The 21,699-nt window shown below is 44.4% G+C and overlaps 1 protein-coding gene across 6 annotated transcripts in view; it reads right to left on the bottom strand.

The window, feature by feature from the left end:
* Nucleotides 1–388: 388 nt before the first annotated feature.
* acsf3 (acyl-CoA synthetase family member 3) overlaps nt 389–21,699 on the bottom strand; it is a 76,118-nt gene continuing 54,807 nt past the window's right edge. For 4 of the 6 annotated variants that reach the window (XM_072595759.1, XM_072595760.1, XM_072595763.1 and 1 more), the window contains 3 exons: nt 10,218–10,352; nt 2,998–3,109; nt 389–1,781 (listed from right to left, as the gene is read on the bottom strand). In XM_072595759.1, coding sequence (XP_072451860.1) covers nt 1,655–1,781; nt 2,998–3,109; nt 10,218–10,352 — 374 coding nt within the window. In that variant the 3' untranslated portion in view covers nt 389–1,654. Of the gene's footprint in view, nt 1,782–2,997; nt 3,110–10,217; nt 10,353–19,766; nt 19,928–21,699 lie in introns of those variants that run through there. The other 2 variants (XM_072595761.1, XR_011964223.1) reach the window with 2 other exon arrangements.

A 21,699-nucleotide genomic window follows, 5' to 3' on the forward strand; every position in this document is an offset into this window, starting at 1 on the left:
ATCACCTCTGTCAAAGCCACCTTATTGCTGCTGATACTCCAACTGCCATCATAACCAGGAGAATATCCCAACTCTTGTGGACTGGGGCCTGCGAATCAACTGACTGCCCAAATTAACTCCTACGGGCTGAGAGATCATTCACAATGCACTGTTGCAGAGGAAGAGAACAGACCCCAATTCAAGGCTGGAACTGTTGCTCAAGCCATGACCGCCATGACCATGAGGAATGGACTGCAGCCACAGCTCAACAACTCCCCCACAACTCCTCTTATTGGCAAATCTCCATTCTGAGGGTGGAAGGTGCCATTTAAAATCGAGCAGTCTATTCCTGGGCAAGTTTTAAAATGAAATTTGGAAGGAAAATAGGCTACATCTTACATTGCTGGAATTGATTGAATTCTTTTATTATCTTAACTCTTGGATATATTTGCATTGTTTGCAATTTTACACGCATACTCCAAACAGCAGTCTCCAGATCATGAATCAGTGCTGTGTACAGTAGGTGACCATGGTCCATGGACCAAGCCCTGTGGAACATCACAAATCTCCATGCCAAACTACATCTATGGACTAGAATTTACTGACTGCAGGATTCCTACACCAGCATTACGCATTACGACCATGGTACTCCATCTCTGAACAGCATGCCTTAACATGGGCATTTCACAAGTTTCCAGAACATCCAAGAAGATTTTGTTCGTAAATTATTCTCATCCAGGGCCCTAATCATATCCTCAAATAAAACCCTACAAGTTTGCTGGTTTCAAACTATTTCCCCGGAAGTGATGTCATGAATTTGCTTTCAATCAAAATGTGGCATAGGAAACTTGGCTCCTGCACAGAAGGAAATACAGAATTAATATGCAGCACTCTAGAAAGATGAACGGTAACAGTACATACATAACAGTAAAAGGATGAGGGGGGGATCTGATTGAAACTTTCAGAATACGGAACAGCCTGGACAGAGTGGATGATGGGAAGATGTTTCCATTGGCAGGAGAGACAAAGACCCCAGAGCACAGCCTTCGAGTAAAGGGAAGACTTTTTAGAAAGGAGATAAGGAGGTATGTCGTCAGCCGGAGAGTGTGGAATCTGCCGAATTCATTGCCTCAGAAAGCTGTGGAGGCCAGGTTATTGAGTACATTTAAAACAGAGATAGATAAGTTCTTGACTGCCAAGGGAAAAAGTAGGAAAATGGGGTTGAGAAACCAATCAATCACGCTTGATAGAATGGCAGAGTAGACACTTCGAGCCAAATGGCCTCATTTGTGCTCCTGTGTCTTATGGTCTTACATATAAATAATTAACACTCCAAAACATTGCATAACACTGAAAAGACCGGAATAATCACAAGAGATTCAAATTTCTATTTTCATGGCAAAAGTCTTTGTCCTGGCAGTTAGGCTACAGTCCAATTTAAACTGGTCAGCAAACAGGTGACCAGTAGAAAGAATTCCACTTGATACTGTTAATAAAGGGCACCATGTCTCGTTCAATCATTCTGCCCCCAATGATGCCAATCTGTTATTTGTTCCCTATCAATGATGACGGGAGAGGATTAGACTAAGATGGGATCTGAGAAGGTTTTAGATCTTCACTATGTCGTGATGGTGAGATAGCAAGGTGTAGAAACTGTGACTTGCAGGAATCCAGCCTATTTGCTGGTTGGGGGATAAAAATGTTTGAGTAGATCTTTCTTGTTCACTTTTCCCATATTGTTGCGAGGTATCTCCTCCACAAGGATCAATTCCGTGGGGAGACTGTAGGTGGGTAAATGCTGCCTGTAATCAAAATAAAATCAGTGATCATAGTTAACCAGTACAGCAGTTTTAACCCTCACGATGACTTGTCACACCAACCCCCAAAACCCAGTCATCACTCAGGTCATAACAGCCAAGCGCAACCTTAGTGCTGTTCACTAACATCACACTGACCCCCTCCCCCCGCCCTGGCCCCCACTCCACCACCCCTTGACCCTGCCTCTCCCCATGCCCAGAACTCCGTGCCCTGACCCCCCTACGCCCTGAACCCGCCTCTCCCCACGCCCAGACCCCCCTCTCCCCGTGCCCTGAACACCCCTCTCCACGCGCCCTGACCCCCCCCACCCGTGCCCTGACGCCCCTCTCCCCGCGCCCTGAACCCCCCTCTCCCAGCGCCCTGAACCCCCCTCTCCCCGCGCCCTGAACCCCCCTCTCCCCATGCCCTGAACCCCGTGCCCTGACCCCCCTGCGCCCTGACCCCGCCTCTCCCCACGCCCAGACCCCCCTCTCCCCACACCATGACCCCACCTCTCCCCATGCCATGAAGCCCCTCTCCCCGCGCCCAGACCCCCCTCTCCCCGACCCCCCCTCTCCTCGCGCCCTGACCCCCCATCTCCCCGCGCCCTGACCCCCCTCCCCGCGCCCTGACCCCGCCTCTCCCCGCGCCCTGACCCCCCTCCCCGCGCCCTGACCCCGCCTCTCCCCGCGCCCTGACCCCCCTCTCCCCGCGCCCTGACCCCGCCTCTCCTCGCGCGCAGACCACCCTCTCCCCGTGCCCTGAGCCCGCCTCTCCCCGCGCCCTGAGCCCGCCTCTCCCCGCACCCTGACCCCGCCCCTTCCCGCGCCCTGACCCCGCCTCCCCCTCCCCCTGACCACCCCTAGCCGCGCGCCCTGACCTCGCCTCTCCCCGCGCCCTGACCCCGCCTCTCCCCGCGCCGAATCCCTCTCCCCCTGACCACCCCTAGCCACGCGCCCTGACCCCCCTCTCCCTGACCCCGCCTCTCCCCGCGCCCTGACCCCCCCTCGCCCCGCGCCCTGACCCCCCCTCGCCCCGTGCCCTGATCCCCCCTCGCCCCGTGCCCTGATCCCCCCTCGCCCCGCACCCTGACCCCACCTCTCCCCGCACCCTGACCCCACCTCTCCCCACACCCTGACCCCACCTCTCCCCGCACCCTGATCCCCCTCACCCCGACCCCCCCCCCCTCCCCGCACCTTATTTCCAACCCCCTCCCCTTACCTGGCCCATTCCTTCAGCTCCTTCTGGGATAGTGAACGTCCTTCTTTTAACTGTACAACTGCGACCACCTTCTGTCCCCAGGTCAGATCAGGAGCACCAATAACTGCAACATCTACAATGACAAAGAATGTGCAAGAATAAGGTAGGCAGCTCCTGGGCAGTGGAGGGATATGCAGGGGGAATAGTGGGGAGGAAGGGGGAGTGGGGTCCAGGGTTCTGGGGCAGGGATAGCGGGGTTGGGGACATGTCTCAGTGTGTATGTGTCTGTATTCAGAAAGAAAGAAAATATGTGAAAGTATAGAAGTGTAACCGTGTAAATGACATTTTAGGAAAAGAAATAGACTATTCAGTCGGTCAAACCTGTTCTACCATTCCAGACCATGGCTGATCATCTCCTCAATTTCACTTGCCACTCCTTATCCCTAAAGCCATTATTGTTGTTATGAAGTTGAAGGTGTGTACTGTACCTTTAAGAGAGAGTGACTGCTGTTTTACACTGAACGCTTACAAGCACCTATCATATGACTAACTAGCAGTCTCAGTTTACTGGAAAATTGTAAATATGTAACAATTGGCTGTGAAATAGATACCTGAGTTGGTTTCACAACAATTCAAATCTAACCAATCAGTTTAAATTATGCCTTAGGAAACTAAAACCCAATCGAGTTTGAATTTAGTGTTTTGCCAATATCACACCAACAAGACAATCCGATGCTTGCGGTATAAAAAAAGCAGGCATTTTGAAAGCCAGCCAGAGAGTAACCGCCATCGACAGGGAGTAACCGCCATCGACAGGGAGTAACCGCCATCGACAGGGAGTAGCCGCCATCGACAGAGAGTAGCCGCCATCGACAGGGAGTAACCGCCATCGACAGGGAGTAACCGCCATCGACAGGGAGTAACTGCCATTGACAGGGAGTAACTGCCATCGACAGAGAGTAACTGCCATTGACAGGGAGTAACCGCCATTGACAGAGAGTAACTGCCATTGACAGGGAGTAATTGCCATTGACAGAGAGTAACCGCCATCGACAGGGAGTAACCGCCATTGACAGGGAGTAACCGCCATCGACAGGGAGTAACCGCCATTGACAGAGAGTAACCGCCATTGACAGAGAGTAACTGCCATTGACAGGGAGTAACTGCCATTCAAAACCCTCTCAATCACATGAGACATCTTTGCAGTAAGAGACAGAAGACAACCCAGGGAGATTTTCAGCTGAAAGGAGATCCACACCAGAGATGACAACTACCATCCGGTTTTGAAATTAAGTTGCTGTAATTTTTATACAGGTTTTTATTGGAACACTATATTGTTACAGTGTTGGAGGCAAATAACAAGCAGCTAAGAGAAAGGGGGGCTTAGAGTTGTGAATAGTTGTTGTTTAATGTTCACTTTTAGAGTTACAGAATAAATTTGATGTTATTCTTCATTAAGTAGTGGAATTTAGGAGTTCTCAGTCACTGATAATTTAACAGACTACAAGGTGAGGTGATCTTTCCTGGATATTTGGTTTAATTAGCAGAAGAATCTAGTCAATAATTGAGCTTGCACAGTGCTCTGAAGCAGAGAATTTTACAGATTTATCACCATCTTAGAGCAGTACAGCACAGGAATCTGCCCTTTGGCCCACCATGTCGCCATGCTAAACTGTTATCGTCTGTCTGCACATGGTGCATATCCCTCTATTCCTTACTTATTCATGTGTCTGTCAAAGAAATTCCTCATCTCAGTCTTGAATGTCCTGCTCTTTATATTGAGATTATATCCTCTGGCCCAAGATTCATTCATCCAGGGAAACATTCTACCAACAAACATTCCGTTGTGCCCTGTGAGAATCTTGTAAATTCTAATGAGATCACGCCTCATTCTTCAAAACTCTTAGGAATAAAGATCCAGCCTCTGCAATCTCTCCTTTTAAAATAAATCTCACTATCCCAGAGATTAATCTGGTGAAGCTCTATTATACTTCCTCTATGGCAAGTATATCCCTCCTTAGATAAGAAGATCAAGCTATATAATTGAATTTTGTTCTGCTACCCTGAAGCACTTGTATAGTACAACCTGCCTGCAAAACAACACTTTTCACTGTACCATGTGACAGTAATAAATCAAATCAAAGGTGTGGTCTCACTCAGGCTATCTACGATGGCAGAAAGACAACTTTTCTCCTGGACTCAAATTCCCTTGCAATGAAAGCTCACTGTTTTTATCCATTTGTGGGATGTGGGCATTGCTGACGATCACTGCCTGTCCCTAGTTGCCCTTGCGAAGATGGTGGTGAGCTGCTTTCTTGAACCCCTTGTTGCGAAGTTGGGTACAGTAATTGTAGATTGAGAGACAGGAAGTTAGAATTGTAAAATTGGGAAAGCATTGTGTGGTCCCTTTAATAGATCTTGTGCTTTTTCTGTGCTTAGATTTAAACTGGATGTCTGTGATCAGCAGCTTGAAAGTTTACAATTGCACAGACAGCACCCAGGTTGAAATGTTTGTATCGAAAGGCTGTACTGTTAGCAGACCAAGCAGTAGTTTCTACCAAGAGAACAGGCTGTCAAATTTAGCCAAACAATTGAACCAGTTACTTAGATACCAAAAACTTATTAAATTTAAATCTGAAAGTTTTGACAACATAAGACCAACCCTATTGTAAGAAATATTGATATGGCACCACAAGAATAAAAGAAGGGGACAATTGGACAAAGACCCCAAAGCAAGCTGCCATCTGCCAGACCCAACAGCCCATAGCTCTCTCTCTCTCTCTCTCTCTCTCGAGAGAGAGAGAGAGAGAGAGAGAAACACTAGCTGTCACAGCCTCATCTATGTCTTAGAGAAAACACCATCGCAATAACAATGGTACCAACAACAGAGAAGGCATTCCTGACAGGAATCGACGGAGAAGGCACAGAACATTCCAGAAGACACGGAACCTGGCTGTAATTTCGAGAGATTCAATTCTTTTTCATATATGAGTGGGATTTATATTTAATGGAATAGCATACCATCAGATTCTTGCTTTGTATGGGAATAGTTAGTAAGTAGAAGGGTTTTATTCGTTTTTGCTAATAGTTCGGTTACTTTGTTCACTAATAGAGTTAGATAAATAAAGTGTTACTTGTTGATTTTAAAGTGAATGTTAGGGATTTATTTTATTTCACCACTAGAAGTTGCTGAAAAGCAAGTTACCTCATTGTTCACACTCCGTTTACAGATTATAGGGTGAGGTGCTGCTCCATGGGTGTTTTGGTTTTAGTTCTCAGATGGGGGTCAACCCCCATTTTATAACATCCTGCAGTCCACCTGCAGTGGGTTGACACATTATGTTGTTAGGGAGGCAATTCCAAAATAGCCTACATCTCTCGATGGTTACTCATCTACCTGACTGAACTTGCGGTGTGACCATCTCCCTGAAGCTATCCATCACACTCTCTCTGCCTCCTGTATGCTCCTCGGTGCTTCCAACTGCCACTCCAATTCATCCATGTGGTCTGAGAGGAGTTGCAGCCAGACAGACTTCCTGTAGACAGTCACCAAGGACACTCAACTGCTCCCTGATCACCCACATCTGACAGGGCCATACCACTCCACTGACTGCCATCTCTGCCCATTTAATAACTAGCAGACTCAGGGGGAAATAAATCTTAATTTGCCCATACCTTGTTGCTGCTCATCTTCCTCAATTAAACCCGGTATTCGTATAGGCCCATACTTAAACCTACAAGCAGTGAGAGAAGTATGAGAAAATGTGAGTGGAGGGATGTGAGACCGAGTGTGGAGGAATAGAGAATTTGGAAGGTGAGAGAAAAAGAAATCACACTACACCATGTTATAGTCCAACAATTTTTTTAAGGTGATTTTAAATAAACCTTTTGGACTATAACATGGAGTCGTATGACTTCTGACTTTGTCTATCCAAGTCCAACGCAGGCATCTGATTTGATTTATTGTCACGTGTACCTAAGTACAGTGAAAAACGTAGTTTATGAACAGTACAGACAGATTGTAGTAAGGAAGGACATACAGATCGTGGGGTGAAGAAAACTTGGACAGAGTGAGGCATACATGTTCCACCGCACAGGACGTGTGCAAAGCAAGATCAACATTAACAAGAACAACATTATTTGAAGTTAGAGAGTCTATTCATCAGTCTAGTATGATTATGGATTGGGCCAGACCACTCAAAACATTCTTAAGCAGGCAGTCGAGATTATAACTTTGCAATTTGTTTTAGTAAGTGTGCAGTGAAAATTACCCAGAGTGAGGCAGCTAGGTTGACTTCCACGTTTTATAACAAAAATTTATTCACAAGATTACACAAAGAAACACAAACAACAGAACAAAGAACCCCTACAGAACTCAGCCTGTCCAAACTAGACTTAAGTATGCTGTTCCGAATATTCACAACAGTCCCAATAAGTAAACCCCCCTAAAACACAGTAACCAAAAAGGAACAGATGCTTACAGGTTGAAGTTAGAAGGGCAGAAAGAGAGAGAGTGAGTTTCCACACAGCTCACTGTTGAACTCTGAACTAGTTCTGGACTGAACTGCTCAGCTAGAGAGCTCGCCACCCCTCTTTCATTATACAGGTCACAGCTCACTGTTACCCTGAGGTAACAGTGGCTGAAGGACCTGAACTTAAGGGAATTTCTATTTGCCAGGATTTGGTGTTGGAGAGACTGTTAGGTCTGAAGGTTGATAAGTCTCCGGGACCTGATGGCCTGCATCCCAGGGTACTGAAGGAGGTGGCTCGGGAAATCGTGGATGCGCTGGTGATTATTTTCCAGAGTTCAATAGAATCGGGGTTGGTTCCTGAGGATTGGAGGGCGGCTAATGTTGTGCCACTTTTTAAGAAGGGTGGGCGGGAGAAAGCAGGAAATTATAGACCAGTTAGTCTGACCTCAGTGGTGGGAAAGATGCTGGAGTCTATTATAAAGGATGAAATTACGGCACATCTGGATAATAGTAACAGGATAGGACAGAGTCAGCATGGATTTATGAAGGGGAAATCATGCTTGACTAATCTTCTTGAATTTTTTGAGGATGTAACTCGGAAGATGGACGAGGGAGATCCAGTGGATGTAGTGTACCTGGACTTTCAGAAAGCTTTTGATAAAGTCCCACACAAGAGGTTAGTGAGTAAAATTAGGGCGCACGGGATTGGGGGCAAAGTACTAGATTGGATAGAGAATTGGTTGGCTAACAGGAAACAAAGGGTAGTGATTAACGGCTCCATTTCGAAATGGCAGGCAGTGACCAGTGGGGTACCGCAGGGATCCGTGCTGGGACCGCAGCTTTTTACAATATATGTAAATGATATAGAAGATGGTATCAGCAATAACATTAGCAAATTTGCTGATGACACAAAGCTAGGTGGTAGGGTGAAATGTGATGAGGATGTTAGGGGATTACAGGGTGACCTGGACAAGTTAGGTGAGTGGGCAGATGCATGGCAGATGCAGTTTAATGTGGATAAATGTCTGGTTATCCACTTTGGTGGCAAGAACAGGAAGGCAGATTACTACCTCAATGGTATCAAATTAGGTAAAGGGGCTGTTCAGAGAGATCTGGGTGTTCTTGTCCACCAGTCAATGAAGGCAAGCATGCAGGTACAGCAGGTCGTGAAGAAGGCTAATAGCATGCTGGCCTTCATAACAAGAGGGATTGAGTATAGAAGCAAAGAGGTGCTTCTGCAGCTGTACAGGGCCCTGGTGAGACCACACCTGGAGTACTGTGTACAGTTCTGGTCTCCAAATTTGAGGAAAGACATTCTGGCTATTGAGGGAGTGCAGCGTAGGTTCACGAGGTCAATTCCTGGAATGGCAGGATTGCCTTACACGGAAAGACTGAAGCGACTGGGCTTGTATACCCTTGAGTTTAGAAGACTGAGAGGGGATCTGATTGAAACGTATAGGCTTATGAAAGGACTGGACACTCTGGCAGGAGGGAACATATTTCCGTTGATGGGGGAGTGCCGAACCAGAGGACACAACTTAAAAATACGGGGTAGACCATTTAGGACAGAGATGAGGAGAAACTACTTCACACAGAGAGTGGTGGCTGTGTGGAATGCTCTGCCCCAGAGGGCAGTGGAGGCCCAGTCTCTGGATTCTTTTAAGAAAGAATTGGATAGAGCTCTTAAAGATAGTGGAGTCAAGGGGTATGGAGATAAGGCTGGAACAGGATACTAATTAGGAATGATCAGCCATGATCATATTGAATGGCGGTGCAGGCTCGAAGGGCAGAATGGCCTACTCCTGCATCTATTGTCTATTGTCTATTGTCTATTGTCTAACACATGACCATTTTGGCCTGAAGTCTCATCTGTTTACACATAAACAAAAAGGCCTCTCAATACCCTTTAACCTCTGTACCAAACCAGTCTAATTGGCACCGATAGTGTTTACGACCCCGCTGAAAAATACCAAGGACATAGTATCCTTGAGAAAAGGAACAGCTTCTAGAAAAAAGAAACTCACTTTGTGACAAATAATGGCAGGAAAAAAGCTGTTCTTGAATATGTTAGTGCATGCGTACAAGCCTCTGTATCTCATGGTTGATGGAAGAAGTTGTAGGAGAGCATTACCTGGGTGGCAAATTAAGATTTATTTGATGATGTTACGAGACAAAAATACTGCAGATGCTGGAATCCAAAGTAGAGAGAAAGGAGGCTGGAAGAACCTAGCAAGCCAGGCAGCATCAGGAGGTGGAGAAGCCAACGTTTTGGGTGTAACCCTTCTTCCGGACAACCCTGGTGATGGATCCTCAAGAAGCGTTACACCTGAAATGTTGACTTCTGTAACTCCTGACAGTGCCTACTTTGCTGCTGTTTTCTTCCAGCCTCCTCCCTGTTTACTTTGATGACGTTGATAGCCTTTCTGCGGCAACGAGGGGTGTAAATGGAGTCCAGGGATAGAAGGTTAGCTTCCTTGATGCTGAGAAGGCATTGTTGGGTGCTATCGTGGAGGAGTAACTTCACATCAGAGGGAGGATGTGCGTGTGTGATAGAGATTGAAAAGGCCTTTGTGAGAGAAACAGAAAGTGAGAGAGAGAGAGAGTGAGAGAGTGGTGGGGATATGTGGGTGTGTGTGAGGTAAAGAGGAAGATGGTGGTGTTGACTGCACTGGGATGGTATACCGGAACATGTAACCAAGTGAAAAATATCAAATAGCAAGGAAAGCAGCAAGGAAAATCAGATTCATACATTATTCTGATATTTCAAACCTGAAATATGCGGGTGTCCCAGAAGATGGCACTCAACATCCAGGGCGCTGATCTTGTGTCCTCCACTCTTGATGATATCGACAGAGCTGCGACCCAGGATCCAATAAACCCCATCCCTATAACACACTGTGTCCCCTATAAACAAACACACACAGTAAACCCCATCCCTATAACACACCGTGTCCCATATAAACAAACACACAGTAAACCCCATCCCTATAACACACCGTGTCCCCTATAAACAAACACACAGTAAACCCCATCCCTGTAACACAGTGTCCCATATAAACAAACACACAGTAAACCCCATCCCTGTAACACACCGTGTCCCTTATAAACAAACACACAGTAAACCCCATCCCTGTAACACACCGTGTCCCTTATAAACAAACACACAGTAAACCCCATCCCTGTAACACACCGTGTCCCTTATAAACAAACACACAGTAAACCCCATCCCTGGAACACACCGTGTCCCCTATAAACAAACACACAGTAAACCCCATCCCTGGAACACACCGTGTCCCCTATAAACAAACACACAGTAAACCCCATCCCTGTAACACACCGTGTCCCTTATAAACAAACAGACAATAAACACTATCCCTGCAAAATGCTATGTCCTCTACAGAAAACAGGCACAGAGCCAGGACATAGTCACATCCTCTACTGTTGTACAAGTGTGTGCGTATCACTGCGTAAATACCCCTCTATTTCTGCAAATTAAGAGCTTCAGCATTTGAAATTAGTACATGACAGGGAAGTGAAAGATGCAATAAAACTTATTTTCTCATCATCTGCAGGATACACTGTTGGCTTTCTTTGATCAGATGTGAGCTGTTTGCATCATTTTTGTGTGAGGTTGAATCACAAAGTTTATTGAATTCAGTGTGGTTTGTTAATGCTGAGTGAGAACAGGGAAAAAAAAATTAGTTCCAAAGCAGATTGGGATTATCATAGAATAAACACAACCGGTCAGAGGGACTGAAGCTTAGTTATCTGGATTTGTACACCTTTCCAGGTAACCAGCAGATAAGGACATAAGAACCAGGAGCATGAGTAAGTCATCTGGCCCTTTGAACTCACTCTGACATTCAGTAAGATGACTGATGGCTGATCTTTTTGTGACCTCAGCTCCACTTATCCATGCTCTCACCATCACCCTTAATTGCTTCACTGTTTAAAAATTCAATAATGAAACCTCAACCTCAACCACTTCACTGGGCAGGGAGTTCCACAGATTCACAACCCTCTGGATGTTCCTTTTGCTCCCCCTAATTTTGAGGCTATGCCCTCTTGTCCTACTTTCACCCACCAGTGGAAACATTCTTCTACTTCAATCCTATCTATTCCCTTCATAATTTTATATGTTTCCCTAAGATCCCCCTTCATTTTTCTTAATTCCAATGAATATAATCCTAGTCTATTCGGTCTCTCCTCATAAACTATTTCCCTCAATTTCGTAATCAACCTAGTGAACCCCCTCTGCATCCCCTCTACTGCCAGAACATCCCTTCTCAAGTAAGGAGACCAAAACTGCACGCAGTACTCCAAGTGTGGCCTCAGCATCACCCTATACAGCTGCAACATTACCTCTCTGCTTTTAAACTCAATCCCTTTAGCAATGAAGGACAACATACCAGTTACCTTCTTGATTATTTGTTGCACCTGCAGACCAGCCTTCATGCACAAGGACACCCAGGTCCCTCTGCATAAAAAAATTTTAACATTCAAGTAATAGTCCTTTTACTGTTATTCCAATCAAAATGGATGACTTCACATTTACTAACATTGTATTCCATCTGCCAGACCTTTGTCCACTCACTTAAACTACACTCCTCTGCAAACGCCCACAGTCCTCTGCACACTTTGCTCTACCACTCATCTTAGTGTCATGCGCAAACTTTGACACACTACATGTAGTCCCCAACTTCAAATCATCTACGTAAATTGTGAATAATTGCAGTTCCAATACTAATCCCTGAGGCACACCACTAGTCACTGATTGCTAACCAGAAAAGCACTCATTTATCCCAACACTTCCCTTCCCGCTAATCAATCCTCTATCTATGCTAATACATTACACGTAACGCTGTGCATCTTTATCTCAAACAGCAGCCTTTTGTCCAGCACCTTGTTGAATGCCTTTTGGAAATCTAGATACACCACATCTACTGGGTCCCTGTTGTCCATTGTGCTCATAATGTCTTCGTGGAATTCCAGTAAATAAGTTAACGAAGACCTGCCTTTTGTTAATCCATGCTGTGACTGTCCAAAGGGAAAATCTTTATCTTGAATTGAAGGCAGAACCATTTGACCTGTTAATGGAAGGTACTTGAACACAGAGCAGTCCAATCACAGTTTAACCACAGCAGGAAATGATGGAATCATGTAATTGTCCCCTTTCTTCTCCAAACTCCTCGAATCATGTAAAAGCAAACCTGCGAGAATGCTCTAAACACTTCCGGTTGCCTGTGCATTTCAGGCTGTGTTTGTGAAATTCTGTGAACAGACCCATCTCAAGGGAATAGGTCATGTTGTCATTGAAATAAATGCCATTAGAACACAACTGGAAGTTGAAAATTGATATTTTCTTCAATACAGCTGACTAGCTCAGTGGTTATATAATTTGGAAGTGTTTTTACTCATGATCCCTGTCCTGTTACAATCAAATTGAACTTACACCATCTCTGCAGCAGATTAATTAAATTCTTACTCCAGCTGAGGAAATAGCCAAGAAAAGTTGCTGCTGGTTCTGAACTGTCAGCTGGTCAGTGCGGTACAGACTGCTGCTAACCCTGAAAGTACAATGTTTGGAAGTTTGCTATTACATTTTGAACATCAGTTTATTGTACTGTAGAATTGTAAGGGGATTATGATATGAAGTCAATAATGTAATTCCAGGACTGCACTATATAAAGGATATTGCTGACCCAGCCTGTGTGAAGACTAACGGTGTAAGGGGACATTCCAACTCATTAGACAGGAAAACAGTTTCCCAGATCACATGGACAACATGACAGCTTTCCCAGACAATCCAGAGAGAAATGACAACATTCCAACTCATGGAAAAGGACTCTTATTCCAAACAATAATGGCTGGAAAAAAAGGATGCAGTGCAACCCCACAAAGATTATTTTGGTCACATAAATTACCTGGATTTGGGTACGTGAGCCCAATTTTGCAGTTTGCAGATTTCACAAAAATTGGCAAGATAGTGAATAGTGAGGAGAATCATAACCTACTAGGAAATTGGCCAATTGGTGAAATAATAAACTTTGTAAGAAACAACATTGTCAATTTAATATAAACTGTTCGATTTCACGGGTAAGCAGAAGCAGAAGGCTATGGGGTTCCTTTTCCCAATCCAGTGAATGTGGCACTGCAAGGTGATGTCATTTGTCTGTCATGGCAAAGCTGACACTGTTCATTATTTGCAGGTATGGCAGTACTCAGGATGACTTGTTCTTGGGTGACTTTGAGCAGGATGCTACAGATGACTTAATTTGGACAAGGTGCTACCTCAGGATTTCTTCTCCTCGTATTCTCTCTCAACCTCTGATATGTTTGCTTTTAAAGGAGGCTGGACTTTTTTTAATCTTGCTGCACCTTGAAAAGTGATCCTGACTGAGCTTCTCCCAAAACTATAAGACACAGGGGCAGAATTACACCTTTCAGCCCGTTGAATCTACTCCACCATTTGATCATGGCTGATCTGTTTCTTAATCACATTCTCCTGCCTTCTCCCCATAATCCCTAAGCCCCTTACCAATTCAGAATCTATCTATTTCTGTTTTAAATACATTCAATGACTTTGCCACAGAGGGCTGGGGAGGTCATGACTTCCACAGATTAAGTATTCTTCAGCTGAAGAAATTCCTCATCTCCATCGAGGCTATGTCCCTGGGTCCTAATCTGCTTGACTAGTGGAAACATTTTCTCCACATTCACTCTAACCAGGCCACTCGGTATTGTTTAAGCTTCAATCAGATGCCCCCTCACCCTTCTAAATTCCATAAAGTATAAACCCAGAGTCCTTAACCACTCCTCATATGACAAGCCCTTCATCCCAAAGATTATTCTTGTGGGCGGCACGGTGGTTAGCACTGCTGCCTCACAGCGCCGGAGACCCGGGTTCAATTCCCGCCTCAGGCAACAGACTGTGTGGAGTTTGCACGTTCTCCCCGTGTCTGCGTGGGTTTCCTTCGGGTGCTCCGGTTTCCTCCCACAATCCAAAGATGTGCAGGTCAGGTGAATTGGCCATGCTAAATTGCCCGTAGTGTTAGGTGAAGGGGAATGGGTCTGGGTGGGTTGTGCTTCAGCATGTTGGTGTGGACTTGTTGGGCCGAAGAGCCTGTTTCCACACTGTAAGTAATCTAATCTAATATAGTTAAGGACAATCCAAATTGTTTTTACAAATACATTATGGACAAAAGGGTAACTAGGGAGAGAATAAGGCCCCTCAAAGATCAGCAAGGCGGCCTTTGTGTGGAGCCGCAGAAAATGGGGGAGATACTAAACGAGTATTTTGCATCAGTATTTACTGTGGAAAAGGATATGGAAGATATAGAATGTGGGGAAATAGATGGTGACACCTTGCAAAATATCCATATTACAGAGGAGGTGGTGCTGGATGTCTTGAAACGCATAAAGGTGGATAAATCCCCTGGACCTGATCAGGTGTACCTGAGAACTCTGTGGGAAGCTAGAGAAGTGATTGCTGGGCCTCTTGCTGAGATATTTGTATCATTGATAGTCACAGGTGAGGTGCTGGAAGACTGGAGATTGGTTAACGTGGTCCCACTGTTTAAGAAGGGTGGTGAGGACAAGCTAGGGAATATAGACCGGTGACCCTGACATCGGTAGTGGGCAGGTTTTTGGAGGGAATCCTGAGGGATAGGATGTACATGTATTTGGAAAGGCAAGGACTGATTAGGGATAGTCAACATGGCTTTGTGTGTGGGAAATCATGTCTCACAAACTTGATTGAGTTTTTTTTGAGGAAGTAACAAAGAGGATTGATGAGGGCAGAGCAGTAGATGTGATCTATATGGACTTCAGTAAGGTGTTTGACAAGGTTCCCCATGGGAGACTGGTTAGCAAGGTTAGATCTCACGGAATACGGGGAGAACTAGCCATTTGGATACAGAACTGGCTCAAAGGTAGAAGGCAGAGGGTGGTGGTGGAGGGTTATTTTTCAGACTGGAGGCCTGTGACCAGTGGAGTGCCACATGGATCGGTGCTGGGTCCACTGCTTTTCATCATTTACATAAATGATTTGGATGTGAGCATAAGAGGTACAGTTAGTAAGTTTGCAGATGACACCAAAATTGGAGGTGTAGTGGACAGCGAAGAGAGTTCCCTCAGATTACAACAGGATCTTGATCAGATGGGCCAATGGGCTGAGAAGTGGCAGATGGCGTTTAACTCAGATAAATGCGAGATGCTGCATGTTGGGAAAGCAAATCTTAGCTGGACTTACCAACTTAACGATAAGGTCCTAGGGAGTGTTGCTGAGCAAAGAGACCTTGGAGTGCAGGTTCATAGCTCCTTGAAAGTGGAGTCGCAGGTAGATAGGATAGTGAAAAAGGCGTTTGGTATGGTTTCCTTTATCGGTCAGAGTACTGAGTTCAGGAGTTGGGAGGTCATGTTGTGGCTGTACAGGACATTGGTTAGGCCACTGTTGGAATATTGCGTGTAATTCTGGTCTCCTTCCTATCGGAAAGATGTTGTGAAACTTGAAAGGGTTCAGAAAAGATTTACAGGGATGTTGCCAGGGTTGGAGGTTTTGAGATATCGGGAGAGACTGAATAGGCTGGGGCTGTTTTCCCTGGAGCGTCAGAGGCTGAGGGGTGACCTTATAGAGCTTTATAAAATCATGAGGGGCATGGATAGGGTAAATAGGCAAAGTCTTTTTCTTGGGGTTGGGGAGTCCAGAACTAGAGGGCATAGGTTTAGGGAGAGAGGGGAAAGATCTAAAAGGGACCTAAGGGGCAACTGTTTCACGCAGAGGGTGGTACGTGTATAGAATAAGCTGCCAGAGGAAGTGGTGGAGGCTGGTAGAATTGCAACATTTAAAAGGCATTTGGATGGGTATATGAATAGGAAGGATTTGGAGGGATATGGGCCGGGTGCTGGCTGGTGGGACTAGATTGGGTTGGGATATCTGCTCAGCATGAATGGGTTGTACCGAAGGGCTTGTTTCCATGCTGTACATCTCCATGACTCTATGTATTCAATTTATTTCAAAATGTGCCTATTGGTATCCTTGTGCCAAATGTGCCATCTTCATCTTTGACACTACCTCTAAGGCCAACAGATAAATGGAACTGCATTTGCCTCATTCTAGGTCTGTGACCTGTTTGTGGTTGGGGCTGGCATCTTTTGACGTCTTTAAAAACCAGCGGCAAAACAAAATCACTCAAAATTCAATTTGGATATTTTTATGACTTGTGCTTAAAATTCAGCAACATTTTCTATAAATGTTGAGGGCATTCCACTAAAATGCCACTGTCTAGTGGAATGTCCCAGCAGTTCCCTGCCTGACCAGTATTTAATATTCTTACTGCTCCTACTGTGTCACCTGCAATACATGTGTATAGAACAATAATTATTAATGAAGTTCTTGAAAGAGCAGACTTCCAAGGTTTGAGCATGATTTATTATCTAAATTTTATCTAATTTGATTTAACATGCTGGAATTTCAGTCATTAGGTAGTTTCTTCTGGAATGGCATTATCCTGCAGTCTGAGAGATTATGTTGGGACCCAGTGAGAACACATGGACCAGTTCACCAATTTTTCTAACCTCCTAGGTTGGTTGGCCTCAAATAAGATTTAAGTTTACTTTAGTACTAGGCTTTATACTTCTTGAATTAAAATCTATCAACTATTTTTACTGTAAGCAATTAACCAATTACAAGGTTTTCTTGAATTAAATTTTATTTGCAGATGTTGAAAGTAATAAGGGCGCTACATCAAACATGTGGCCCTCATGCAGTCAACTGAGCTCACTCTCTCACAAACAACATGCACCATCGGCAGTTGCGAATATTGTAATCATCTTCCTGATGTCTCTTTCCAGTCACTGTTATAACTGAGCTCTTTCCATCGTAAAAGCCTTTTTTGGCTCTGTTCAGTTTTGTAACTTCTGCTGCTACCAAAAAGAAAGTGTTCTCCAAAAGCAGCTCTTTCGTAAATCAGTCCTCTGGAGTTTATTTTTCCTTGTTTATTCATTGTAGACAATGTTTTATCTTCAATAAGTGGAGATTTTCATAATACTGTAATTCAAAATGGAGGTAAGGACTCTTGGCCGACTTTGGGGGAAAAGGCTGACTGATTCGTTTCATTTATCCTTGGTAAAACATTAATTTCGGTGCAGTGTCTTTTTTTTTGTTTAATACATGTCAATTTCATGATATTTGCCCACTCTGTATGGATCAGGTGATTTCCTGTGTACAAATTAAAATCAGTGCCTTTGGTCACTTTTTCAAACTGTTTCAGTTCATTAGTGTGCAGGTATTAAATCAGGCCATGGGATTAAAAAATTATTTGTCCATGTTTGATATCAACACAGTTTTTATGGTGGTTTCACAGCAAACTATATATGTAGTTTCAATAGTTGGAATTGTAGCTTGGTTTTTCGGTGAGTGTTAGCTAATTAGTAACAAAATGTCACCTTTTATAAATTATTAAGGTTACATGGATGAAAGTGATAATCACATTTCTTTAAACATTATCATTTTAATAATTGTGAATAGTGTGATAATCTATTAGCACAGCTTAACTTTATACAATTATGATTATGAAGGAAGGGTCAAAGAATTAAACAACAATTTGAGATTTTGGCTTGTATGACTAATCATGGACTTTTTAATCTCTCTGAATATAACTAATTATAGAAGACTTTCATACACTAAGATTTTCTCACAAAGTATACATAATTAGTCCTATCAGTATCACTTTTCACACTATTCCATTAAAGGTGCAAGTATTCTCAGAAATAGAATATGGTTTTTATTGAAGGAATCACTTAAAATCTATTGAGAGTTGACTATTAGAGCTTTGAGGAGACTCCAAAAATTGGCAGTGTTTGTTTTGGTGTAAGGATGTTGATACACACATTTTTAAAGGCTCTAAATGCACTAAATTATCATGCACAAAAAACCTGCCAACTGTACACCATTTCATGATTTAATGCTGACATTGACTAATTATTAGATGCAATTAATGATCAAAAGCACTCATTTTGCTGAGCATTTTTTATGTGGCAGCAGCAACATTCATGAAAGGTTGAGGGGGGATATGGGCCAAATGCAGGCAAATCACGAGCTCAGTTTAGGAAACCTGGTTGGCAGGGACAGGTTGGGCCGAAGGGCCAGTTTCCATGCTGCATGACTCTAAGAATCATTATTAATCACAAGTAATGACACAACAACTACAAGTGAACAGATAAAAGCCATTGGCATATAACACAACTAACTAAAACTCTCACCTCCTTATAAATTCCCCCTTAGATACACACAAACAAAGGGAGAAATACTTTACTGGCAGAGGTAGGAAAACTGGAAAGTCAGTTCCATGGTATTTACTTCCCAGTTTCAATGCTGAGATGATCCTTCTTCATCCGGCCAGATCTGGCTTTCTATTGTACTTTTCTGAAAGCTTCTAGTGGTTTATAAGCGGTACAGAGTAAGTAATTCACTTCAACAGTGTCTCTGAATTACCAATTCAGAAAGTCACAGCTCACAGCAAATGCTGCAGGAAAGATAACTTTCTTTCAGGTTTAAACTGTGTTTTTGACTGAGACAACAGACAGTTTCTGGTCTGAAAAAATATCCACAAAATGCTGTTCTTTCGTTCTCTCTCAATCTAACTAATTTGCTCCCAGCTCAAGTTGCTCAGCCACCTAACAACCAATCACACAATTGCTGGCAAGCAAAAGGTCTCATTGCTAACTGTCCCTGGTCCACAGACCGATCAACATCTTGTTTCTAACAAAAACTACATCAGTACATACCCTCGACTTCATGTTGTCTGGGATCTAAACTTTGATTACAATTTGTTCAATTGCGATCAGGTCATTTCTATCAAAACTGCAGCCACTCTTTCAAATTCTCATTTTTAAAACTGTTCTTTCTCATTCAACTAAGGAGAACAGCTGCTTTGGATCCACCTTGTCCACGGCCCTCAATCTTATACGCCTCTATTGCAGCCACCCTCCTCAAGATCCAATCTCTCTTCAAAGTGCTCCATCCTTACGGATCACAGCCAGCTAGGATGCAGGTTCAGCAGGTAATCAGGAAGGTAAATGGAATTCTGGAGTTTATTGCCAAAGGAACAGAGTAAAAGAGTACGGAGGTGTTGCTGCAGTTGTATCAGACATTAGTGATAGGTTGAAAGGTTATGGAGGAAAGTGTCTCATATAAGTAAACACGTGGCAAGACCTGAGCTTTTTAAATAATTACCATGTCCACACAAATGCTGCTTATCATTTGAACCAAACTGAAAATCACCTACATCCCAAGCTGTAAATACAAGATTAAGTCACCTATAAATTCCATATGTCCTCATAGCTCTCATATCTCAATATCTTTTCCAACTGAACTGGGATTCCAGACTTCTGACATTTTAAATCGGTGGGTAGGAAAACAAGTGTTGCTCATGCTGGAAATGTTCAGCAGGTTTCCCAGTAACTTCTGAAAGAGAAAACTAACACAGGAAAAACTCACTTTTTAGTTTAGAATCAGTCTAAACATTATGGCACAGTCAGGGAACACAGGGGGCTAACACCTCCAACATCTTATCTGGGCTGACACCAATTGTTACAGTTAACCTGAAAATGTAACTTTTTAAAAAAAAGTTTTGTTATTTACATATGAAAGAAGTGAAACTATCATGGTCGTTCTAACAGGTGAGAGACTTAACATACAACCAAGTAGTTGTTATAGGGGATTAGGGGATTCTATAATTAGGGGGACAGATAGTATCCTTTGTGAGCCGGATCAGGAGTCCCACACGGTGTGTTGCATACCCGGTGCCAGGGTGAAGGACATCTCCAACCAGCTTGAAAGGATATTGGAGCAGGAGGGAGAGGATCCAGCTGTTGTGGTCCATGTTGGCACTAACAACATAGGCACAGCTACAAAGGAGGACCTGTCTGGGGACTATCAAGCACTAGGAAGGAAATTGAACAGGTCCTCAAGGGTCATAATCTCTGGATTACCACCCAAGGCACATGCTAATTGGTATAGGGATAAGAAAATTAGGGAAGTGAACACGTGGCTAAGAGATAGGTGTGGGAAAGAGGGATTCCATTTCATGGGGTATTGGCATCAGTTTTGTAACCAGAGGGATCTGTACTGATGGGACGGTCTCCACCTGAACAGATCTGGAAACAGTGTTCTAGCGAAAATGATAAAGAGAATGGTCATTTGGACTTTAAACTTGTGAGTCGGGGGAGAAGAGAAAGGGAAAGCAACAGAGTTTATGGAGTCAAGTAGAAAGATAAGCAGCAGGTTAGCATGTGTGCAGGGTTTAAGTTCAAGGCAGAGCTGAAAATGTGTTGCTGGAAAAGCGCAGCAGGTCAGGCAGCATCCAAGGAGCAGGAGAATCGACGTTTTGGGCAGGAGCCCTTCTTCAGGAATGAGAAAAGTGTGTCCAGCAGGCTAAGATAAAAGGTAGGGAGGAGGGACTTGGGGGAGGGGCGCTGGAAATGCGATAGGTGGAGGGAGGTCAAGGTGAGGGTGATAGGCCGGAGTGGGGTGGGGGCGGAGAGGTCAGGAAGAAGATTGCAGGTTAGGAAGGTGGTGCTGTGTTCGAGGGATTTGACTGAGACAAGGTGGGGGGAGGCTTCTTCCTTTCCCACCGTACCAACCAGTACCCTTCCACTGACCCCCTCCTTCGACTGACTGAACTGGTCCTCACCCTGAACAACTTCTTTTTCCAATCCTCCCACTTCCTCCAAACCAAAGGACTAGCCATGGGCACCCTCATGGGCCCCAGCTATGCCTGCCTCTTCGTAGAATATGTGGAACAGTCCATCTTCCGCAGCTACACTTGCACCAACACCCACCTTTTCCTCCGCTACATCGATGACCGTATCGGCGCTGCCTCATGCTCCCATGAGGAGGTTGAACAGTTCATCCACTTTATTAACACCTTCCACCCCGACCTCAAATTCACCTGGACCGTCTCAGACTCCTCCTTCCCCTTCCTAGACCTTTCCATTTCTATCTCTGGCGACCAAATCAACACGGACATTTATTATAAACCGACCGACTCCCACAGCTACCTAGACTACACCTCCTCAGACCCTGCCCCCTGTAAAAACGCCATCCCATATTCCCAATTCCTTCGTCTCCGCCGCATCTGCTCCCAGGAGGACCAGTTCCAAAACCGTACCACCCAGATGGCCTCCTTCTTCAAGGACCGCAATTTCCCCCCAGACGTGGTCGACGATGCCCTCCACCGCATCTCTTTCA

Source organism: Chiloscyllium punctatum, chromosome 26 (genome assembly GCF_047496795.1).
Source record: "Chiloscyllium punctatum isolate Juve2018m chromosome 26, sChiPun1.3, whole genome shotgun sequence".
NCBI lineage: Eukaryota > Metazoa > Chordata > Chondrichthyes > Orectolobiformes > Hemiscylliidae > Chiloscyllium > Chiloscyllium punctatum.